The following is a 19,997-nucleotide window of genomic DNA, read 5'->3' on the forward strand; positions in this document are numbered from 1 at the left end:
AAAAGAAAAGAAATTGCATATTCAGTAACTGATCCATCATTTGATTCCCAGTACCAAAAAAAAAAAAAAAATCCAAATAACTGATACACTAACATGATGCACACCTATAATCACCAATGCTAGGCTAGAGGTGTGGCTCGGTGGTACATAGTGCATGCTAGCATGTATGAGGCCCTAGGTAAGATCCACAGCACCACAAAAAATATAAATAAAACCAAGCAAAATTACCACTGTGTAATTTCTCCCATCTCCACAAATCTCATTTCACACCTGTTGGGCTGCAGCCTTTGAGGGGGAGGGGTAGGATTGAAACTAGTCCCGAAAGCATGCCAGGCACATACTCTACCACTGAGCTACATCCCCATCCAAACATCCAGCCATGTCTTAAGGCATAGACAGCAAGAAAACAATGTTTTATCCAGTCCCTGTAGTTGGGAAACAAAATCAATCCTGTTAGGAGTAGGAAAAAAAAAAAGGGTAGCTGGGCAGGGTGACCAAGGTCTGCAATCCCAGCACCCTAAGAGGATCTGGAATATAAGGCCAGCTTGGGCAAAATAGTCTGGGGGAAAAAAAAAAAAAGGAAAAATGTTAAGTAACAAGAGAAATGCAAGGCCAGCAAGATAGCTCAGCAGACTAAGTACCTGCTTAGGCAAGCACAGGGACCAGGTGTTCTATCCCGGGCATGGTGACGCACCCTTGTAATCCCAGCACTGGGGAGGCTGAAATCAGGAGGATCACTATGAGTGCAAGCTGCCTAGTGAGACCCTGTACCAAATACATAAATAAGAAAAGGTAAAATAAAAGAAAGAAATGCAAAGAGAATTTTTTTTCCTTCCTGTTAACCAGGGATTGAAATCTGGACCTTGTGCTTGCCAGGTAGGCACTTATGCCACTGAGCTATCTCCTGAGCAGAAAAGTATTTTTTACAGCTGTGTATATACAATAAGCAACTAAGGTATTTACCTCAATTTAGTTTCTCATACTTAGGCTATATTAAAACTAGATTTTTTCACCTAGTATGTGTGACATTTCTCATTTAGGGTCAATAACCAGACAGAATCTATCTTGTAGGTACAGATGAGTTATAAAGTGAATCTCCATGAATTTAAAAGCAAAAAAAAAAAAAAAAATTGTTTTTATCTTTTTCAGACAGGGTTTTGCTATGCAATTCAGGCTGGCCTTGAGTTCAATTTGTAGCACAGTCTGGTCTTGAATTCTCAGTGATCCTCCTGCCTCTACCTCCTGAATGCTGGGATTATGGGTGTGCGCAACCACTCTTGGCTTTGCAAAAATTCTTATCTGAAGGGATCATTCTCATTATTCTCATACTTAATTATTTTACTTACCAGAAAGACCTGGTTGGCACTTTCACTGAGAGTTGAGTCATCTGGGCTGTCAACAGGTGTCTGACGTGTAAACTTTGAATCAAACTGACTCACATCCTCTTCAGATTGCTTTATAAAACAATTATTAGAAAATGGCAAATCTATATTGCAAGTATCAATCATGTGTGTTACAAGCTCTCAAGTTTGAGGTAGAGAATAATAGAATAGTCTTCACAGGCACAGACCAAAGAAAAAACATAAGGTAGAAAAGTATCAGCAGTCAAATTACATCTTCAAATTCTAAACATTAACATACAGGTAGTATATCTTACCATTCCTATTAAAAATATGAACATCAAGTTTGGTGCGGTGGCACATACTTATAGTCCCAGTAATCTTGAGAACTAAGGCACAAGGCACTTGAGTTCTCAGACTGGACAATGTAGCAAGGTCCCAACTCAAAATTAACAGCAAAAAAAAAAAAAAAAAGGCTGGAGATACAGCTTAGTGCAGAGGCCCTGGGTTCAATCTCCAGTACCAGGAAAAAAGCTCTGAATATCACTTGTCCCCTTTTGTAAATCTTCAGTGTGCCTAGCCCAGTGGCTAAATCCCTGATTAGTGATAATATGCTCCACTGGCCACTACAGGTTAGTAGTAAATTTGAAAGACTATTGAAGACTTAAATCACAGTTTTAAAATGTGCCAGTATGGGGCTTGAGATGCAGCTCAGTGGTAGAGTGCTGGCCTAGCACGTGCACAGCCCTGGGTTCAATCCCCAACACTACAAAAGAAACAAAAAAGATGCTTGAGTTCAAGTTTCTTTTCACAGTTTATTTTACTCTTCCATATTTCTCAAGAAACAAAAATTGTTAATAGTCTACTGTGCATGAAAATACTATATTTCCTTGTGAAAGAATGATAGTACTTAGGTTCAAAAAACCAGATTTTCTTCTTCTTTTTTTTTTTTTTTTTTTTTGATAGGATCTCGCTGTGCAGTGCAGGCTGGCCTTGAACTCACTTATGTAACTGAGAATGGCCTCCAATTCATGGGAATCTTCCCGCCTCAGCCACCTGCCTGAGTGCTTCTAGGATTACAGGTGTGTGCCACCATGCCCAGCCTTCAGATGTATTTCTTTAGTCCTCTTCTCTTTCCAAATATATCCAGTTAACACTCTTACACCAAATACAGTATGAGAAATATACATTTAAAAATTTGATTTAATAGTAAAAGATTACTGTACCGACTTTATAAAATGCACTCTTTCTGAATAAAAACTTTAAGATAAGTAATAATAACTAACTCACTAACATTATGCACTCTTAGGGCTAAGACTATGATCTCTAAATTCTACTTCCCACTTGAAGGAACCAGCATTCCTTGGAGAAATGACTAGTTGCAAGTAAAGGAATAGAAAATGTACAAAGTAAGTATAAAACATCAGTTTCCGCCAGTGTGGTAGCACAAACTGTAATCCAGCACTCAGGAGACTGAGCCAAAGGACTGACCGTGAGTTCAAGGCCAGCCTAGGCTACACAGGTGAGTTTAAAGGCCTGTCTGAATGACATAGCAAAGGTCCTGTCTCAAAAACAAAACAAAAAACCCCACATAGTTTCCTTGCTTTGTTCTCTGGTGCAACATCAGACAGCATGGTCATGGCAAAACATGTGAAGAAACAGTGTTCTAAGATGGAAAGAACTGAAAATCAGTAAAAACTGCAATGAATTAAAACATGAATATGTTAGAATGTACGAATTCATGATACAGACAAATCACAAAATTCACTGGTTAATTTTGGAACACACCACACAAGTAATTCATTATGTTGAAAACTGGAAAAAAACAATTGATTCCTTTTTAGGGAAGAAGTCAAGATTAAAAAAAGAATAGGCAGTGGGCCAGGGAGATGGTTGGGGCTGGGAAGATGGCTCAGTAGAATAAGCACTTGCCTGGCAAGCGCAAGGGCCTGAGTTCAATCCCCGGTTCCATAAAAAAACCCACAAAAACATAGGTAGTGCAATAAGACCATTTTTCAAACCTTAACAAAATTAGGGAACTAGGCTAGAGTTTCTCAACCCGAGCCCTATAAATATTTTAGAACTGATAATTCTTTGTAAGGTGCTGTCGCTGGCCCCTATTCTATAGGAACTAGGAGCATTAGTTCCTCTCAAGATATGACAACCAAAATGTTTCCCAAGATAGCCAAAATTCCCCAGCCTAGGAACTTGTGCCATGGGACTGGTTAGTGACTAAAGAAATATATATATTAGACTTCCTTATCAAATCCTTAATACCAAGAGTTTAATCCAAATCAGATCAAGCACCTAAATCTAATTGCCAATGTTTGGAAATTCACACCATGGGGATAAAATCGGCAAAATTAAAATGGGAGGCAAATTATAGGAAAAACAGGCAAGTTTCTTCAATAAATTCCCAAAGGAAGAGTTGGAGAGGGTATTTATAAATGGAAAAAAGACCTAAAAGATGTAACACCTGAACTATTTACAGTCTGCGATCAAATCTATGTTGACACAAATAAGATGAAAAAGAGAAACAGCTGAGGAAATGGTCAATTTCTAAGGTATGATGGTATAATGCAGGGGAGGCAAACCTACAGCACGCATGCTGCAGCAGGCTATTCCTATCACTCAGAGCTTTAAAGGGTTCACCATAATGTATCGTGGTTGTTTATACTTAGATAAGATGAACTGATTTTTTTTTATGCTGGGCAATAAGTACAAGAGTTAACTATCCTTGTTGAAATTTTAAAGGTCACTAAAATAACAATAACCATTGTTATCTTTCTCCACCACTACCACCTACATCCCAAGAAATAGAAAAAAAAAAAAAAGTCTTGAGGGTTTTTTTTTTTTGTATTTTAGGGAAGCGTCTACAGGGTGGGTGTTCAGGGTCTCACTACTAGATCAGACTGGTAGTGATCCACCTGTTTACAGCATCCCAAGAGCTGGGATTACAGGCATGCGTCACCATGCCCAGTCTCAATTGTCTCAGTGTGCCCTGGGGGCAGGGCCGGCACAGCAGGCCCAGGGATTGAACACCCCCCCCACCCCCCCAGCCCCCGCTCCTGCTTGCAGGTGCTTTAATCCGCTAAGATATTTGGCTGGCCCTTTTCTTGAGTTCTGAGGTAGGAGAAAGATAAGAACTAAGACACTAACTCATTTCCTCATAACCATACTGTTATGGCTTGTATTCCTCCATCCCCCCCCAATGGCATGTTAAAGCCGTAAGTTCTTCAAAATGTAACCTTATTATTGGATAAGGTCACTACAGACATAGAGTAAAGGTGAGGTAACACTGGACTAGGAAGGAACCCTAATCCAGTCTGACTGGTGTCTATGTAAAAAGGATAATCTGACTCGGAAACAACAACATACAATATAACAACCATTGTTGCATTCCTATCATCTTGTTTGTTCAAATTCTGAATCATTTCTAATTTTTAAAAATTATTTTTTATTTTCTTTAAAATAAAATTAAAGGGGCTGGTGAGATGGCTCAGTGGTCTAAAGCACCTACTTAGAACAAGCCAAGCAAAGCACAGGGACTGCGGTTCAATCCCCCAGCACCACATGCCAGCCAGCCCCGCCCCCTGGTGGGCTGGGGGGCTGAGAGCCACACACACACACACACACACAAACAAATAAAAATTTAAAATTAAAGAAAAACAAAACACAGTTGGGGGGATCTGGTCCAGGTAAATGCCATATGAACCCAAAGGCAAAGAGCTGAGGACATGCCTAAAAGCCGAAGAATGACAGAGAATGCCAGCAAACTAGCAGGGAAAAGGCATGAAACACAGTGCAAATTCAAGGCCAGCATGGGCAGTTGATGATGGTATGAAATATTTTTCTTTTGCTTTTTTCTTATTTTTGAGACAGGGTCTGGCTAGGTAGTTCAGGTTGGCCTTGAATTTCCAGAGATACACATGCCTCAGCCTCCAGAGTGCTGGAACTCCTAGGTTCATACTACCACACCTGTAATCCCAGCACTCTGTAGGCTGAGGTAGGAGGAGCCAGCCTGAGCTACATGTAAAATTTGTTGTTTTTTTTTTTTTTGCAGAACCAGAGATTGAAGTCAGGCTCTTGCGCTTGCAAGGCAAGCACTTATTCTACTGAGCTATCTCCCCGGCCCTACATGTAAGTTTAAAGCCAGTCTAAACTACACAGTGAGACCCTGTCTCAAATAAACAAATAAAAAGACCATATATTCTGAAAAGAGAGAATAAGTTCCTTTTAACTTGAACAAGTATAATGTTCCTGTCAGCTTTGAGACTTTTCCCATTCTATATAAGAACACAGCCCCTAAAACTACATACTTTCAGGAGTACATACCAACAGAGGTTTAAAGGGGGGTTCTACTTTCCGAGCCAGAAGTTCTTCCCAGTTAATGTGTCTGAAGAATGGATGAGCCTATGGAAGAACAGAAAAAGGGGAATAAACTGTGACAAACTTTTAAAGCTGCAGTTCACAAAATGAGCTTAACCTCTTAAGCAACTACACACAACCCTCACAAACAAATTAGTATTATCTTTTCTCAAACACCAGCCATGCCGATCCCTACTTGAACTTCTCCAGCATCCCCAGGACCAGCTCCAAGACGAGAAGCAGCATTTCTTTTCAGCAGCTTTAGGGGGGAAAAGCAACAATGAAGAACATTAGCCAAGCTGTGTTTCTTTTTTCCTTTCAGAATTTTCTTATTTTGCCTTGGGAAAACATAATTTATTAATTACTACCAAATACTGCCTGAGAACAAAAAGAAAATCTGTAAATTTGTACTTTGCTTTCAAAACCTGCAGGGGGTTCCCCCACCCTGTATATGTATGTGTCTTTCTATGTGTGGGTGGAAGTATTGAGATTGAACCCAGGACCTTTACAACGAGCTATATTCTCAATTCTTTCTAAATTTTTTTTACTTTAAAGCAGGGTCTAAGTCACTAAGTTGTCCAGGCTGAGCTCAAACTTGTGATCCTCCTAACTCTGCCTCCCAGTGCTGGGTTTATAAGTCTGGGCCACCATTCCTGGCTTATATGTGATACTTTATTTAAAACAGATGTTCAGTTCTATCTAGCTGAGTATGGTGGCTCATGTTTATTTGCTAAAGACTACAAATTCAAAGCCTATCTCAGCAATTTAGCAAAACACTGTCTTAAAAAGCACTAGAGGACCAGCGAGATATCTCAGCAGACTAAGCACCTGCTTAGGCAAGCACAGGGACTAGGGTTCAATCCCTGGTACCACATGCGTGCCAACACCAGCCCCACCCCGGGGGCATGCTGAGCCAGAGACCAAGTCCAGGCGTGGTGGCACACACCTGTAATCTCAGTACTGAGGAGGCTGAAAACAGGAGGATCACTGCAAGTCCAAGCTGCGTAGCAAGCCATTAAACCAAATACATAAAAACAAACTACAGAGGCCACTGTGGTAGTTGCCGGCTATGTGCAAAGCCCTAGGTCCAATGCTCAGTCTGTTGGAAAAAAAAATCTACCTACCTATGTAACTACAATCTTAGTAGTAAAGGTTTGTGATTAGAGTGCCTATTGAAGAACCCTACTGATGAACTAGGAGTAGAGCTCAGTGGCAGGGTGCTTGTCTGGTATGCATGAAACACTGGGTTCAATTCCCAGCACCACAAAAAACAAAAATACCTTTTTAAGCAGATCTCTGGCTTCTTGTGTGAGGTAGGGAGGCAAATTAAGTTTACATTTGAGGATTTTGTCAATTGTTTTCTTTCGATTCTCCCCAGTGAATGGAGGCTAAGGGTAGAAGAGAATGAGAAAAATTAGCATATAAAAATTTATTTTTTATTTTTTGATGTTTTTTTTAAATTAATTTTATTGAGAAACAAATAGCAATGAGACAGTTTCAAAACTGATTAATAGGACAGTTTCAATAATAAATACACTGTACATGCATATAAAAATTTAAATAGTATTATTAATTTTTATGAGTTAGTTATAAATGGAGACCAAAAATGTACACTATAGGCTGGGGATATAGCTCAGTGGCACAATGCCTGCCAGGCAAGCACAAAGTCCTAAATTCAATTCCTGGTACCAAAAAAAAAAAAAAAAAAAAAATAATAATAATAATAATAATGCAATGAAATGAACAAGCTAATGAAAACCTGTTTTGTGGAGTTTATTTTTTCTTTTTTGTCTTTTTGAGACAGGGTCTCTGTATGCAGTTCAGGCTGACCTTGAACTCACTTTGTAACTGAGGCTGGTTTCAAACTCACAAACAATCCTCTTGCCTCAGCCTCAAGTGCTGGGATTACAGGTGTGCTGGGATTACAGGTATGTGACACCATGCCCGGCTAATACCTGCAGTTTTTAAGCAGCAATACAGAGAAAGTAGCAAATGTGCTAAGAGGAAGCCTGTATTCCATTAACTTGCTCTATGATCATCAGTGAAATACGAGATTTTAAACCTTACCTTCTCCCGCTATAAAATAAATGTATTATCTATCCTCATCTATTCCACAGATGTTGTAAAGTATGTAAATGAAAGTGCTTTTAAAAGTATGGAATTCCATAAAGAAAATAACTCCACTGGCAGTATTTTCAAAAAGTAAGGAAAGGTCTTCTTGCTATCATGGTTTAATAACTGCTCAGCACAGACCATAACACATGCAGCTTTTAACTGTGCACCTACTGCTCCAGTCAGCATGTCATACATTAATGCTCCCAAACTCCACCAATCCACAGCACGATTGTGGCCACTTCTCATCAAGATTTCAGGGGCCCTAGAAGGAAAAAAATAATATGCCTAAAAATTCACCCATTTGTGTATCATCCAAATCAGAATTTTTAAACTGTAAAAACAACATTCAAGGCCAGTGGAGTTACAGAAAACTACAACACTATTACTTAAATTATGTAACAGGTATTACCCCCAAACAAATTATATTTCTTTTAACATGCAGCTCACATGTATTCTATTGTTCCACAGAATGTATGTGTGACTGTTCCATCATGAATAGATTCTTTGCATAGTCCAAAGTCTGTTAGTTTCACATGACCTACAATGAAAAATTATGGCAGGATTATTTTCAGTTTTAAGCACGTGTGGTGTTTGAACTTATCATATGAGACAGTGATGTATCCTTTCATTTAATTTTCCTTGAAGATGACAAGTATTAACTAGATTACCATTTAAGATGGAGAGCTAACTAAGGCTAAGACAGTTACTTTTTGCAACTCTAGTAAAGATAAAATAGAAAAAAGAACAAAACAGAAAAAAGAAACAGCTTATCTAAGGCTCTGGCTTCATCTACATGCATAATCCTCTCAAATCCTGAGAAAGAAAAGTCCTGGGAAAGCGTTCTGATGTCCTGTTTAAGTAAACAGATCCTAATAAGCATACTGTATTCTGTACCTTTTAAGTAGAAGTTGTGACAATACTTCAAATACATAGTGAGCTATGACTTAACATTTCCTTAACTGGTTTCAGAAAGTCACTTGAACAAATTAGTTTACAATGCTAAATGCTACCAGTTAGAGAAAAAGAATTAAAATTGGCACAGGATAATCATCTGTGCTCAAGTAGGTGGAATTCCTCTTTCCATAAAGATCATTTCAGCTCAAGTTTAGCTTTACTGAACTTTCAGGTGGTAACGAGTGCCTCAACAACAGCAAAAGCCTTACTATTTCAGGTTCATTTCACAGAAAGGAAAAACAATGTCCTACAGATTCAAAAGTAAGTATACACTACATTTTGATACAGTAGAATAAACAGGGCCAGTATTTTCACAGATCCCACCTGATATACTCAAGCTTATGGATCAAAGAAGTTTACTATTCCATCACTCTCATATTTTATCCTTTGCCATGAAAATTATAATCAGAATCCAGATCTTGGGTGGGAGGAGGGAGACACTGATTCCCATGATGTATCTGGTTAACAATGTCACTCATCCTTAGGGTTAGGGATATAGTGCCTACCTGCCTGGCATGTGGTAGGTCGTGGGTTCAATTCCTGGTACAAAAAAAAAAAAAAGAAACACACTTATCCTTAAAAAAAAATTAGGCTACAGCAACCATCAAAGAACAGTAGCCATGGTCCTATCCTCCCATGGCCATGGGCCTCAACAAGGGCCACAGGTGACTAAGAATGTGAACAAACTGAAGCATAGCCGCCGTCGCAGACTCCTCGCCAAACACACCAAGTTCCTGCGGGGCATGATCCAGGAGGTGTGTGTCTTCACTCCCTACAAGTGGCATGCCATGGAGCTGCTCAAGGTCTCCAAGGACAAACATGCCCTCAAATTCATCAAGAAAAGGGTGAGGACGTACATCTGCGCCAAGAGGAAGCGTGAGGAGCTGAGCGACATGCTGACTGCCATGAGGAAGGCAGCTGCCAAGAAGGACTGAGTCCCTCTGGAAGAAAGCTTTGCAGAAAGTTAAAATAAATAAATAATAAAAAATCAGATGAGCCATTTATATTTATAGCCTCAGTTATCCATACCTGCTTTCTGACCAAGAGTCTGACAGCTAACCAACTCATGGATCACTCTGCTGACATTTAAAGATCAGCAGCTTCTTCCTGCCCCCTAGATGCCCTGCTCTGCTAGTTGCTCCTGTGAGATATGAGTGAAGAACTGGCAGGTCTATGCAGGCCAAACAACCGCACTATCTGCTGAGCTTGACAGCAGCAAGCAATTGTAGTGTAGGCTCACTTTATTAAACCTATACCTGTATAAACTATTAGTCTCTGTGATGTCTCTTGTTGCCAACAAGTAGCAAAAATTACACAATGCTTAAGAACTGTTTTATTTCCAGGGCTATGCCTGTCACTCAACATTCAGGAGGCTGACACAGGAAGACTGCCATGAGTTCAAAGCCAGCCTGAGCTACTTAGTGAGACCCTGTCTCTAAAACAAATGTGTTGATTCTGATACATCTTGTGTTTTCATCATTAAAACTAGATTTACTTTTGAATTTATGGAATAAGCCAAAAATAGCTGGGCATGATAGCATACACCTATAATCCCAGCACTGGCAAGGCTGAGGCAGCAGGATCACTGTGAGTTTGAGGCCAACCTAGGCTACAAAGTGAGTTCAAGGCCAGACTGAATTAAACGGTGAGAGCCTGTTTCAAAAAGATTAAAAAAGAAAAGAAATAAACCAAAATTAGTGTTTGGACTTGCTTTTGGGTCACAAAAGAGAGAGAGAAAGGTAGGTAAAATGTAAAGAGTGGTTATCTTCAACTTTGTTTAATCTCATCAATCATACACACTTACATACTTAAACATCAGCAAGTATCATGATACCAAAAATTCTGAGAGAGAAAATGTATAGTAGCAAAGAAATGAATATGGGGCTTTGGAAATGACCTATGTAGGAAGATTTTTAAGGTGATTATTTAATATAGAACTGTTCACAATATTATCTCCACCTTGGTGATTAAGCATGATGTTTTCCGGCTTCAGGTCTCTGTAGATGATCCCCTTTTGATGTAAATGCCCCAAAGCCATGGAGATTTCTGCCAAGTAAAAGCTGAAAACAAAAGTGATTTAATAAATTAAAAAGAATAATCTACCCAAAGCAATTTATGTATGGAACAAACTTCCTTGGAAGAAACAGACATGCATCAAAGACCAAATTAGTGAGGCAAGGGGATGTATGGGGAAGGGAGATGGCACACAATGCTGCCAAAGGCATGGGGACATTTAAGTTCTACTCTTCAGTGAAATATAAAGTGTTTTATTTTGCCATTTGAATATACGGCTAACATTGCAAAGACACTCAGAATATGCTAAACTATCACTGAACATTTTCAATTCTACTTAGGTCAACAGTCATTAAGATCAAAGCAAATTCCACCCACCCACCCACAAATTTAAAATTCCATAGGAAACAGAAACTTTGTTATTCTCAGAGATCAAGTCTTGATTGAAGAAATTACCTTACAGCCTAACCCTTAGAAGCCCATTCATCCATTAACACGCTGTATTATTTACAGAAAGCAACACCCACAGTATCTGCCCTCCCTCTTGCCAGCCAGCCCACAACTATAAACTGTGTGACACTCAAATTTATCTACCTCAAAAGAATAAAGGGCTGGATCAACCCTGTCTGGATTCGAAAAGCACAGGGCACTGCAATACTGGCTGCATAACAAGGTTGCAATCCTGCAGATTACTCCAGGATGGAGAGGGTGTGTCCTAGAGGACTGAGGCAGTTTCACAGCCAGCAGGACCACAAACAGCCTCCAACAGGGCTCAGAGAGCCTCCTCCAAAAAAGGGCACTTCATCCCTAAGGTTCTTAACTGCCGCTTCTGTGTTAGAAAAGGCCTGAAATTAAACAATGGAATGCAGTTTGGTAATTAAGGTAGAAAAGACATTTTAAGTGTTGTTTTCCATTCAATTAATGTGTAGGATAAACTGATTTATTGTTACCCAGTACTGTTGCTTCACAAAAGGATGTGTGTATTTTTAATCGGAAGCAGATGCCATCTTACGAATAGGAGGGTAGATCCCATCCTGGCTACATAATCAATCCACAGGTGATATGTGCAGGCTTATCACTTCCCTAAGACTGCACCTTGGGAACTGGAAAGTCTAAAAAAAAGAGGAAATGATTTCTGATACTTTCCATTGTTCCACACATAAATGTTCACTGGAAAACCACACTCACCCATAGCCAAGGCAGGCAGCTTACCAATTCAAGGAAAGAAAGCCGCAATGAGAATGGTTCTGTTAGGAACAACAGGTGTGAAGAGCGGTCCACCCAGGCCTGGGGGCAAAGGAATGATGTGACCTCCAATAGCTGCTCAGTCCCAAAACTGCTTCTCCCCCTTGATGATCTGAGTGACTGACTGGCTCTTGATCAATTTACTGAATCATTTGGCTGCCCACAGTGGGAATGAGGCTTTACTTTTAGTTATATGAATCATTACCTGAATCCACGCAACACAAAAGTTTCACTTACCAGGCTGTATCTTCCATAAATATCCCCTCTCTCTCTAACTGCATAAATAGTTCTCCTCCTGTAAAGAAAAGGAAAAGGTATTAGAAATAAAATAATTGTTTCCAACCCACTTCTAATGAGTCTATACTTCCTTCCTAACTCATAATTAAAAGATATTAGCCCTTAAAAATAAAAATTAGATCTGAAAAATAACATATTTTAGAACTAAGTTCACAGGATTCTATTTTTTGGCAGGATTCTTAGCCTAGGTTTAAAAACTAGAACTTAGAATTCTAACTTAGAATTTGTATCTACAAACATGAAAACATGTAGACTCTAAGTCTGAAGTTAAAAATAAGAAAAGAATCTTGATTAAAGCCACTCTAACATTTTATCCACAAATAGAAAAATGTTACTAGATAATTAAACCAATCTTACAAACTTTAGTGAATGCTAACAGCCTATACTTTAGAATCCTTAAATAAGTGGAACAAACCTGGCAGTGGCCTTGAGAAAAGCATGGCACAATTTAAGCAACAAAATAAATAAAGAGTTATATTCTACAGAATAAACTTAGAATTCATGAGTCTATAACAATATAAATAGATAAATACATTTTTAAATGGGAAAGAAAGGAAAGTTCTTTTTTTACAGTAGAATGCCAAGTAATAAATGAAAGAGGCATGAGGGGATAAAGAAAAATCATTTGGCAAACATCACAGCCAAGAATCAATGGATGCCAAACTGAATATGAAAGCTTGATGAGCAATGAGATATTTTACATATTTCAAAGCATACTTATTACAAAAGAAAAATATCAAAGATACTGACTTAATACATAAAAGCAAAGTGAACATCAGTTCACTTCGATGTAAGATATAAATATCATGTGCTTCTCATCTGATGTACCAAAGAGGACACACTATCACTTTGATGCATAACCTCAATCTAATCCTAAACAAAAAAAATCAGACAAACCTAAACATTGATGCACGCTTATCAATAACTGGCCTGTATTCTTAAAAAAAGTCACTTTCATGAGAGGCAAAGAAAGACCGACAAACTACTCCAAATTACAGAAAACTAAAGAGAGATATTATACCCATGTTAATATTTGATCATTTTAGTATAGCTCATAAGATAGTGTACTTGATTTTTAGAAAATAAGCATGAACTTTTAAGAGAACAGGTAAATCACATCTGTAACACTCAAAACAATTCAAAAAAATTACATATGTATATGTATATACGGTTATACATATACATAGAAGAGGGTAAAACGAAACAAATGTGATAAAATGGTAACATTTAGAGAATCTAGATGAGGGAATATAGGAATTTTCTGTATTATTCATGAAAATTTCTTGTATGTATCTGAAATTATGTTAAAATAAAACTGTAAGAAAAAAATGGCAGCTGAGTGGTGGCACATGCCTCAGGAAACTAGGCACAAGAAATGCTGACAGTATGAGGCCAGCCTGGGCTACAAAGCAAGTTCACGGCCAGCATGAACTGTATAGCAAAACCTTGTCTCAAAAAAAAAAAAGGAGAAAAAAAAGAAAGAAAAAATAGCAAGTCACAGCAAAGTTGCTAAATCCTGCCCCACTCTCTTCAAGTGACCAAGCTATTATAAAATCTGTTTCTAAGAAATCCCAAGTATGTTTTCTGGGAAGTTATCTATGATGTAGAAATAATACCAAAGGTTAGGCAGATGCAGGGGCCAGGGTTTCAATCCCAGCCTGCCGTGCCAGCCCCACCCCCAGGGGGCACTGAGATGGTGATTGAGACTGGGCATGGTGGCGCACACCTCTAATCCCAGCAGTGCTTGGGAGGCTGAAAACAGGAGGATCACTATGAGTCTGATCTGTGCAGATCCGAGACCCTGTAGACCCTGTACTAAATACATAACAAAAAAAAAAAAAAAAAAAGAAAGGAAATAATACCAGGGGCAATGAATTCCTAGCAGATGGTAGACCTCGGAAAATACAGCCAATTCCTAATGTAAATTGCATATTCTATCACTAATGCTACACTAAAAACTTTGACAAAATCCTAAATATGTTCATCTCTTAAACAATATTTTCAATTAGTTTTTACACTCCAGTTTAGAAAGGACTACTTTAGTGTTTGAGTTATAGTATCCTACCCCAGCACAATTTGATGGCTCTACATCAATTATTTTGTTAAGTGGCTGATTAGAAAGAAATTATGAGAAAATTCTGCAAGTAAAAAAAAGCCTATCTTCAAAAGTTTCTTCATATTTGTCTGCAAATAGAAACATCTGTTCACATCTAAATTCCTTTCAGTGTATTCATCAACTTCATGAACTATCTGATCACAATGGGAAAAAACATTTTTCCACCAGAAAATAAGTTTTTGACCCAGTTTCTGGAGAAAATCGAAATAATTACACCGAACTGTGTACTGACCACTGAGATACTCAAGGATGAGGTAGAGTTTTCCACCGGTCTGAAAGGCATAAATTAAATCCACAATGAAGGGATGCTTTACTTCCTCCAGAATATTCCGTTCTGCTTTTGTATGAGCTGTGTCTTTAGCATTTCTTACTATCATTGCCTAAAGGAAAAGAGATGGTCTATAAGAACAAAATAGTGAACATTTTTATTCTATAGTAATCTGAAAATCTATTTTGTGTTTCTTGGCCAATACTGAATAGTTTCCACGAGAAATTGTGATGTGTAATGAAAGATACTCACTTCCTATACACATCTGAACTATTCATCTGTTCATTTTCGGGGGGCTTTTTGGCAGTAAATATGTAAATGAAAACCTAAAGACACATTTTCTTTTTTTAAAAAATCTATAACTAGATCAGATTTATTCAAATATTAACTGCTGTTAGGTGTCTTCTGTGCTCAGGCTATGTGCCAAAAAAGCCAAACAGGAGTGTCCATGAGAGCCCACAAAAATCAGGAAAAAAAAATAATGGAAGTAAGCAGAACACAATATGCGAACTGCATCTGACCTGGCGAAAAGTCTCTGTGGAGGTGGTGATACTTAAGCAGTACCTTGAAGCAATTAAGATGAAATGGGGAAGGTACAACAGAGACAGAATAAAGAAGAGACCTGTGGATCTGTAAACAGTTTAGTAAGGAAAAAAAATGTCTACAGATTAGGCTGGAGAAGTAGACAGATGCCAGGAAATAGAAGGCTTGCATATTTAGGCAAAGGAATTAAAATCTACTCTCAGAGGCAAAGAGGGTATATTGAGATGAGTGAAATGATTATCTTCTGGCTTTAAGAGAGACAATACTAAGAGCAGTGTAGTTTTAGGGAAGAAATGAGACTAATTAGAAGGCGCAGACTACGCACCTGTTTAGGCAAGTGCAGGGACTTAGGTTTGATCCCCAGCACCACATGCCATGTGGGCCCTGCCCCCAGGTACAATGAACCGGCCACAGACCGGGCATGGTGGCGTACAACTGTAATACCAATCCAAGCTGTGTAGTGAGACCCTGTACCAAATACATTTTAAAAAATAGGGAAAAAGGGGAAAAAAAAGAAAAAAGAAAAAAAGAAGGCTGGTATGAGAAACTAAAAAGACCTATAACTTAAAAAAAAAAAAAAGTGGAGGGCCCGGGAGATAGCTCAGTGGAATAAGTACTTGCATGGCAAGCGAAAGGTCCTGAGTTTGATCCCTGGTACAACCAAAAAAAAAAAAAAAAGTGGAAAAAATGAAAAGACTAAAGGTACATCATTTGTACTTGCGGACTAATTAAATTACATATAAGAAATGATAATATCCTGGTTTCTGCCTAAGTGATAGCGCAGACAATGGTGTTAGTCAATGACAGGGAATAAAGTGGAAAATAATTTTTTGGGGGAAAATGATGTACTATTTTGGACATTCTTAAAGTCTAAGAATATACTTTGATATTCTTAGAACTGCTACTCATATGGAAAGCAAATACCTGTACACAAGATTAGTTGTCACATTAACTGTAATACTGGGGCTAGCCAGAGAGCTCAGTGGACTAAAGTGCCTGCTTAGGCAGAGCACAGCAGCCAGGCTTCGTTCCCTGGTGTGCCCTGCCAGCCCTGCCCCCGGGGTGCACTGAGATAGCAATTGAGCCGGGCGGGCGTGGTGACGCACACCTGTAATTCCAGCACTTGGGGAGCTGAAAACAGGAGAATCACTGAGTCCAATCTATGTAGTGAGACCCTGTAGACCCTGCAGACCCTGTAACAAATTCAGAACAACAACAACAACAAAAAAAAACTATAATACTGAAAATTGGAAACAAACTACTATAAATGGTCATACTTTGGACGCTGACTGAAAACCAATGAAATCTACACAATGGTTCTTCAAGATACAAAAATAAGGGCCAGTAATATAGCTCAACAGACTAAGCGCTTGCTTAGGTAAGCGCAGGGGCCAGGCTTCCATCTCTAGTACTGTATGGCCCCACCCCTGGGCATGGTGAACCAGCCATAGAGTCCAGGCATGGTGGCGCATGCCTGTAATCCCAGCACTAGGGAGGCAGAACACAGGAGGATAATTATGAGTCTGAGCTGCGTAGTGAGACCCTGCACACACACAAAAAAGATGTGAAAATAATAAATATCTTTATGAAATGAGGACAGTATATAAAGTACAGCAACATCTATAACATGCTATCTTTTGTGCAAGAAACGAAATCATACAGGTATCTGAAAAAATGAACACAACCAAGATATACCCCAAGCTAGAAATAGTGAAAGGCCTGGAAAGAAAAAAGGACTTTTGAATATACTTTCTGAACAATCTCAATGGTTTTATTACCCATTTTTTGCTACCTAAATCATTTTTATAAATATTAAGTAGAAATGCTGACTTCTGAACCATTTTAATATTTGACATATTCGCAAAATAAAATGAAATGAACAAAGATGGAAGAAGAAAATAAAACCAAATACACCAATGATACATGAACTTGGCCCAGCATGGTGGTGCAGAGTTGTAATTACAGCATTCAGGAGGCTGAGGCAGGAAGACTGCCACAAGTTTAAGGCCAGCCTGTGCTACATAGTGAATTCAAAGCCAGTCTGAACTATATAATGAGACCTTGTCTCAAAAAAGAAAAACAGAACAAAACTATTCAATTATATGCATAGATAACTGTGCTACAGGAGAAAAAGGATACTTAAGTAACTACACTGCATGCCCTCCTGGCCAATGTGTAATTAAAAAAAAAAAATTACAAATTTTAAATCCGTTGCAGCAAGTTTGTAGCTAGCAGAGATTTGTAGCTAGTAGCACTGATAGTATAATTCTCACAGTATTATGCATGTGTGGTAAAAGTGAACAAGCACAATTCTGTTACTGATATTAACACATTTTCAGTGTGGAAAAGGAGGATTAAAATGGGCCAAGTGCTGTGATAGTGCTCCTGTTCACCATGTATGACACCTCGGGTTCGCCCTCAGTAGTGAGAAAAGAAAAGAGAAGAGGGGGCGGAGCTGAAGAAGAGTCTTGTGAAACTGGACTAGGACTAGGGTGTCAATATAGACATGACTACGACAAAAACTTACTAGCTCTGTCCACGGCAAGACTCAGGAAAAATGCCAGTTTAAAAGCAAAGCTAGGGGCCGTGGAGATGGCTCAACAGGATAAGCGCTTGACTGGCAAACGCAAGGATCTGAGTTCAATCCCCGGTTCCGCCAAAATAAATAAATAAATGAATGAATGAATGAATGAATGAATGAATGCAAAGCTAACACTCAGATAGCAGTTTGTAAGCTAGCACCTTTACCAAGAGAAATTAGAACTCCTTGGAGAAAGTGATGATTCTAAGCCAGAGTCAGGGAAAGTACCTAGAATACTCTCTTAGATAGGAAATTAACATGGTAATCAAAAATGGATGGTAGTCAAAAGCCCAGAGAACAGAGTTCTAACTAGCAAAATTTTGGGACCATTTCAAGCCAAAATGAATGATGACAGAAATTGCTAACACACTGAGAGAGAGAGAAAAAAAAAAAAAAAAAAAAAAAAACCAACAAATTTTTTTTTTTTTTTTTTTTTTGTGGAACCGGAGAGTGAACTCAGGCCCTTGTGCTTGCCAGGGAAGTGCTTATTCTACTAAGCTATCACCCCAGCCCCTTATACGGATTCATATTTTTGTTTTCTTAAAAAGTAAATAAATAAAAATAAACTGTGTGTTTAGGATAGTCTTAAATTCCTAGGCTGAAGTGATCTGCCCATTCACCCTTTCAAGTACATAACTGGGATTACAGGAATTCATCCCTACATCACCACAGCACTGGGGATCAAACTCAGGACCACGCACTTGCCAGGCAGGTGCTCTTGTCACTGAGCTATATCCCTGGCTGTAAAAAAATTTTTCTTAGTAACCACTTATTTTTATTTCTTTGTGATACCTGAGCTCAAATTCAGGGCCTCATGTATGTTTACTTACTCTATCCCTGAGTCATACCCCCACACCTAAAAAAAACTTTTTTAAAAGAAGGAAGTACTTAAGAAAATGCAATACATGAAAATAGCAAAGTCACCATTTTATAATCACTACAGTTAATTGCTGAACTGGGCAAGAAACAATGAATGATAAAATCATTGGGACAGGATACCATGGGCTCTCTATCATCCCATAGATCGCTTACTAATTACAAAAGCAAAAAGGTACAATTGGGGCTTGCTGGTTAGCTCAGTTCTGTAAGCACCTGGGCAAACCCAGTCAGGTGCAGGAGACCTCTTTTTTTTTTTTTGTTTGCTCTGGCCCTTGAGCTTGCCAGGCAAACGCTTATTCTACTGAGCCATCTCCCAGGCCCTTTTTTGTGGAACCAGGGATTGAACTCAGGCTCTTGTGCTTGCCAGGCGAGCTCTTATTCTATTGAGCTAGCTCCCCAGCCCCAGGACCCTGGTTTGATCCCCAGCTCCACATACCTTACCAGACCCACCTTTACAGCAGCCTGAGCCAGCCAAAAAAAAATACATACAATGAAAAATTTGCGGGGCTGGACGATGGCTCAGTAGAAGAAGTGCTTCCCTGGCAAGTGCAAGGGCCTGAGTTTAATCCTCGGTTCCGCAAAAGGAAAAAAAAAAAATTTGCTGGACATTCTCTTAACCAAGTGGTCAAACTCAACCTTACCAAATAATGAGATAGATATTCATTCATACATGTCTTCAAGTTGGTCCCATGGTTGTGGTTATTGTTAAACTGATTAACATAATATGTCTTCTGAATTAACAGATTTTTATTTTTTTGTATGTATTTGGTACATGGTCTCACTACACAGCTCTGACACTCAGTGATCTTACTATTCTCAGCCTCCCCAGTGCTAGGATTACAGGCGTGTATCACCATATCCAGACTCAGTCACTGGCTCAGTGCCCCTGAGGGTGGGGCCGGCATAGCCTGTGGTACTGGGGATCAAATCCCGGGCCCTGTGCTTCCCAAAGCAGGCGCTTAGTCTGCTGAACTATCTGCTCGGCCCTACTGCATTATTTTTGAACTACTTAAGAGGTACTAAGTTTTTGTGTGTGGGGCCTGCTTATCCCACCCTGGGGGTGGGGCTGGCACAGCATACGGTGCTGGGCATCCAACAATGGTCCCTACATTCTAAGCTTGCCTAAACAGGCACTTTAGATCGCTGGGCTATCTCACTGGCCTCAAGAGGTTTTAAGTTTTTAAATGGGAGGGGTTGGGGAGAGATGGCTCAGTGGAATAAGCACTTCCCTGGCAAGAGCAAGGGCCTGAGTTCAATCCTCAGTTCCACCAAAAAAAA

The 19,997-nt window shown here is 39.1% G+C and overlaps 1 protein-coding gene across 1 annotated transcript in view; it reads right to left on the reverse strand.

Annotated features, from left to right (window-relative positions):
- Rps6kb1 (ribosomal protein S6 kinase B1) overlaps positions 1 to 19,997 on the reverse strand; it is a 46,339-nt gene that overhangs the window by 5,829 nt on the left and 20,513 nt on the right. Inside the window, exons 5-13 of the mRNA XM_023703147.1 lie at positions 14,681 to 14,828; positions 12,273 to 12,330; positions 10,737 to 10,837; positions 8,271 to 8,361; positions 7,995 to 8,085; positions 6,989 to 7,096; positions 5,905 to 5,967; positions 5,676 to 5,753; positions 1,347 to 1,454 (exon numbers count right to left, since the gene is read on the reverse strand). Coding sequence (XP_023558915.1) covers positions 1,347 to 1,454; positions 5,676 to 5,753; positions 5,905 to 5,967; positions 6,989 to 7,096; positions 7,995 to 8,085; positions 8,271 to 8,361; positions 10,737 to 10,837; positions 12,273 to 12,330; positions 14,681 to 14,828 — 846 coding nt within the window. The remainder of the gene's footprint in view (positions 1 to 1,346; positions 1,455 to 5,675; positions 5,754 to 5,904; positions 5,968 to 6,988; positions 7,097 to 7,994; positions 8,086 to 8,270; positions 8,362 to 10,736; positions 10,838 to 12,272; positions 12,331 to 14,680; positions 14,829 to 19,997) is intronic.

This window comes from Octodon degus, unplaced genomic scaffold (assembly GCF_000260255.1).
Source record: "Octodon degus isolate 3935 unplaced genomic scaffold, OctDeg1.0 scaffold00164, whole genome shotgun sequence".
NCBI classification, from domain to species: Eukaryota; Metazoa; Chordata; class Mammalia; order Rodentia; family Octodontidae; genus Octodon; species Octodon degus.